General features: G+C 37.2%; 1 protein-coding gene across 2 annotated transcripts in view; it reads right to left on the bottom strand.

Moving 5' to 3' along the window:
• Positions 1–3,121: 3,121 nt before the first annotated feature.
• LOC107655298 (homeobox protein meis3-like) overlaps positions 3,122–5,266 on the bottom strand; it is a 10,149-nt gene continuing 8,004 nt past the window's right edge. For both annotated transcript variants that reach the window (XM_016442753.1, XM_016442752.1), the window contains 4 exons: positions 4,684–4,760; positions 4,386–4,444; positions 4,171–4,257; positions 3,122–4,048 (listed from right to left, as the gene is read on the bottom strand). In XM_016442753.1, the coding sequence (XP_016298239.1) occupies positions 3,858–4,048; positions 4,171–4,257; positions 4,386–4,444; positions 4,684–4,760 (414 nt within the window). In that variant the 3' untranslated portion in view covers positions 3,122–3,857. The remainder of the gene's footprint in view (positions 4,049–4,170; positions 4,258–4,385; positions 4,445–4,683; positions 4,761–5,266) is intronic.

Here is a 5,266-nt window from a genome sequence, read left to right on the forward strand (position 1 = left end):
AATAAAACAGATCTCGGGGGGGGGGGGGGGCCAAAGTGCGTGGGCCCTTAGAATCGTCCTAACTTTGCCCCCCCTTAGCGGCGCTCCTGAGTGGGAGTGACTGTGTTACCCGCCACAATACTGAAATTCTTTCTTTATCACTTGGCAGCACATTGTGAATGGTGCACATAAACACACTCACACAGAGACACATATTTGTTAATACATTCTTAAAAATGCTTGTTTATATAGAATAATCAATATATAAACAGCCAACAAAAGCCTAGAGGAACAAGATTACAAGCCCTATTATGTGGGCTATTCAGACATCTTGCACTCAGTCTAACTTTAAATACTACAGTCTATTAAGGCTGTATTTCAGCCACAACAACATCCAAAACTCTTAAGTTATCATTTAGAAATAAACAATTATGCATTTTTCACTCATGTGCAGATGTTGTGAAACTGCATCCAGCACAGGACACACTCTAAAAAATGCTGGGTTAAATATAACCCAGCGCTGGGTTAAAATGGGACAAACCCCGCTATTGGGTTGTTTTGACCCAGCGGTTGGGTTGTTTAAAAATATATTAAATAAATAAATAAAATATGATGCTGGGTTATATTTAACCCAGCATTTTTTAGAGTGCATAAATGAGATATATGACTTTCTCTTGTGTGTCGCTGAATACACAGATGGTTAAAAGCCTGAGCTATTTAAAGACTAAAGACAGCAACAAAGAGGAGCTGGCTTTCAAATACACACATTCTGAATTTGTGATGCTTTGATTGACAGCTTTGTAAGGAGTGTGACTGTGAGCTATAACGAAGTTGCAGTTAATGGAGATAAATAGAGAAGTGCCAGTGGCAAAATGCACCCCAACACTTTCAAACCAATTATTCTCTACATTAAACCAACGGATGGATCATTAACAACCTGCCTGGATTTTTCCTTTCTGTCTCACATACACTTTCACACTTCTCTTCAGTCACAGACCCAAAATGCATGTATCATTTGCAGCAGCTTGTTCACGACAATTTTGCTGATATTGTGCTGTGAACAGTGATGTATAATTATAAAGTGGAGCTGCTTTATTGTGCTCCATCTAAATTGCGTGGCATTGTATGACAATAGTGATCATTCATTACCAATATATGAAACAACAATATATTATACAATTTAAGATATGATTTTGTTAATCAGCATTGTTGTCTTGATTTCCCATATAATTTTGGAACATCCTTAAAATTCAAAATATACAAAATTGACATTAAGACATCATGCTTTGTTAATGTTGTCAAATAAGTCTTACCCCATTGACAAATATATTTTGATTTCAAAAATTAGTAAGGTTTATGCTCAAAACAATAATAGTGGCAAAAATCTACCAAATGAGTATTTATTTTAGACAATTTTTATTTATCATTACACTGAACAATATTGTAATATATTGTAATATATAACAGAAAATGTGACAAGCTATTTTAAGATTTTGGAATTGATACAAGTTCAGGTTCATTTTAAGATTAATTAATGCACTGGTGAAACCAGTGAGTACATCCAATGATCAAGTAATTTTTTATCGGTGAAATAATAATCATAATAAAAAAAAAAATAGGCTTGTATTTTCAATCTGCTTTTTCCATGAGTTAAATCAGAACAGATTCTAGCCTTGCAAATGAATATCAGAATTAAAAACATGAAGAAAGCCAATGTTTCTTATCAAGCTTAAATTGAGCAAAATCTGTGTCTTTCCTATTTAATGGATAAAACGTTAAATAATCTCAATTTAAAAGATATAATACAAAGCAAAAGGAGAAGAAAAGCTATGATGGTCAAGAAAAATTAGGAAAAGAAATTAAAGTGGAGGGACTTGGGTGACCTTAAGGGGTCAGAGAGATAGTCCTCTTCCTGTTAACCCTTCGGTGAACTCTGACCCCTGCTGCAGGCTGAATCTGTATGGGGGTGAACATGGAGCCAGAAAAACATTGATGCATGAAAAACACTTTGGCAGAGATTTGTGATGACAAGGAGCCAACCCACATGTAGAAACTTTTATTTATTTTATTTTGTCTGCAGATTATTTCAGTTTTTTTATATGTTTTAAACAAAGAGATACAATAGATAAAAATTGCCCCCAAAAATGTCAAAAAACAACAACAAATAAACAGTGGTGATTTTATTAAATTACTTGAAATGTTGCTTCTCTCAAATTCAAATGTCCTCTCTTTTTAGTCTCTAATTGTTTCATTTAATTTTAGGTCAAACAATTATTAATGACTAGATTAATTTTTTTTTTCGCCAGGAAAATCTCACTTTTCCATTTGTGGGGTGGGTTTGTTGTGCTTTATAAATATTTATGGATTGAGAAATGTGTCTAATTAAATATGCATTGGTCATTAGTTAAATTGACTTTAAATTCCTAAAATGTTTAAATGGCCAAAAGAAACATTGTGTCAATGCTTGAACTTAATATGTTGTGTATCAACAGAAATATCAATATATCAACAGTCACATAATATGTTTTAATGCAGACAGGGGAATGACAAAAAAGAGCTTAAGTTTCCAAGATTGAAGTCAAACAAATCTCCAAAAAGTATCGTCAGATATTCTGGTATTCATTCATGTGATGAAATTGGGTGAAATATTGATGGTAATGTGAGTCGGGTCCTTTAGAGCAAACCAAAAATGTGCCTGTCGGGACCTCAGCAGGTAAACATTCACATAAACTTCAAAGAACTGAAGAACATATTCACTTCTTTATCAAATCGAGATATTTCAAAAACGCGGCACTCGGATTATTGTAACTTTAAAGTTTTGGAGTAGCCGTAGTTAGATAAATACAAAAAAAAACAAAAAAAACAAAATTAAATTAAATAATGTGTTAAACTAAAAGTGAGACTGACTTGAAATGTATATGGCCCTCAGCTAGGAAGACAGAGACTCTTGGCTCTTTGACTTTTTACAGGTGAATCTCAAAAAATCTCCCAGGAATACGTCTTTGATATCTGTTTCACCCCAAAATCAAAATAAGACTGATATTTTTCTTCCAAGAAAACCAGGTTTTTACTGTATTACTGTAATATGGGAAACATGAGAATTACTATTAAGAATAATAGGAATTAAAAAAAAACACACATCCAGATGCATTACAGCAATGAGATTTTTGTGGAAAATGCAATTCATAGAAATGAGATCGCAATGCAAAATGATTCCTAATTCTCTTCTAATAATAGGTTTCTTGTGCAAAATGTCTTTTGATTTTGGGGTGAAGCGTGACATGGTTTCATGAGCTTCACCCTTCCATTTCATTAACCATGTTCAGCAGTTAGGTTGTAAGGATTTGGTGCAATTATTCATCTCAGAAGACTATTTCAGGAATTTCTGACCTGTTGGGTCCTGACGGAGGAGGTATATGCTGTTTTTCCGTTTGTGCTCCTCAAGAGGGTTTTCGGAGGCAAGGCAAGAAAAGGCAATGAAGGCCTTAATGTTAGATTAAGGGAGACTTCAGCTCACCCCTAAGGCCATAGGAAGACATGGGTATATTAATCAAATGCAGCAGTGTGCATAAAAACTAGTAGATAGATACAGTGCATTCAGAGCATGTCATGAGGAGATCAGATAGCAAGAAATGGTTAAGGAATGTAACAAGTCTGTCAGGCATTTGAGATGGGCATTGCATGGGAGCTGAGTGCATAATTTTGATACATTTATGATGCCAGGTCAGTGCATTTAAGACATTCTCAGAGTCATTATGTGTCGACCGCGGTGATGCCCTGAAGGTTTGGTGAGAGTGATGGGCTGTGGTACTGCAAAGTCAATTTACAATGTACCCTTCCATCTCATTTTCAGCGCACCCTCCCTGCTCCGCTCTCAGTTAGTGGGCATGGATGTCAAGGCCTTGTCCTATGAGTTGTTCAGCGGGGTGGCTGTGGGGTGGAGGATGGAGCAGCATGGCAGTGTGGGGGCCGGGGTACGGGTGCAAGGATGGGCCAGCGTGGGAGTATCCCGGTTGGGGCAGAAGGGCCCCGGGGTAATCTGTGGGCAGGGACGGCATTCCCTGAAGTCCTGACAATGGAGAACGAGAGAGAGAGAGTTAGTGAATGAAAGCCAATATTGACAGACAACAGAAATATCAGCCCACTCCGGAGCAATGTTTTGGTGGTGTAGCTTATGAAAGCTGTTCTCACTTGCTGTCCTAAGACCTAAGTGAGACTGTACATCTAACCCATATCCTCCTAGAGCCGCCCCCTCTGGACTGTATGGAGCACTCTGGCCTGAAGAAAAAACACACACACACACACAGATATGTGTTATTTAGTGCACAGAGCCACGAATATTCATTTACCATACAATTAGAATGATTGTACAATCAGCCAACAAATCCAGAATAACTTTATTTCACCTGAGCGATTTGAATGGTCAATCATTGGCTGGACTATTCTGCGTCTGGCATTTATAAACCTGAGAGGAGACGGCAAGAGCAAACACAAGTTATTTTGATGAATTCAACAGTAGCTGCAGACCAAATGAGAATATTTGAATCCATTTTGCAGTAATTAAAAATACAGAACAAAAATGTAAATACAAAACACATACACACATTTTAACTTTGAATTAAATTGCTCATTGTTTTAAGTAGGTGAATATGATGGCATGCAATGAGAAAGGTGGATTATTGGTAAAAGAGAGTGATTACTAACCAGTTATTGACCTGCAGTATAGTGAGACCCGTGTCTTGGGAGAGCTGTTTCTTCTGTTCTTCAGACGGGTACGGATGCTGAGAGAGGACAAAAAGGTAATCAAATATGTCTAGGTTAGTGGTGTGACTATATTGTGAGAGCACAAAAATATTGTTATAGGAACTGCTGGGGGATACCTATTTACATAATCATACTGAATGGGTTTTTTTTCAAGCAAATAATTTTTCAAATAAGTATGTTGTATCTTATTTTTTTTCAATAAAAAACTATATCAAATATATTTTTAAAGGGGTCATATGATGCGATTTCAATTTTTCCTTTTCGGCTTTCACCGTGGCTTCGCTCTTCGCTCGGCTTTCACCGTGGACGAAGCAGAGTCCAGCCCGGGGTCGTCACGTGGTTGCCGCAAGCCCGCCAGCCGCGCCGTTCTCAAGCCCGCCGTGTGTGAGACGCGAAAGCGAAACTACTTTGGTTGGTCTTCCAAAAGAGGACACGACTACAAATCAGTGGTTAAGTTGTATTTACAACACTGTTCCAGAACAGTTCAACCCAAATATTCAGATGTGTGCAGCGCATTTTATGG

Source organism: Sinocyclocheilus anshuiensis, unplaced genomic scaffold (genome assembly GCF_001515605.1).
Source record: "Sinocyclocheilus anshuiensis isolate Anshui unplaced genomic scaffold, SAMN03320099.WGS_v1.1 scaffold1257, whole genome shotgun sequence".
NCBI classification, from domain to species: Eukaryota; Metazoa; Chordata; class Actinopteri; order Cypriniformes; family Cyprinidae; genus Sinocyclocheilus; species Sinocyclocheilus anshuiensis.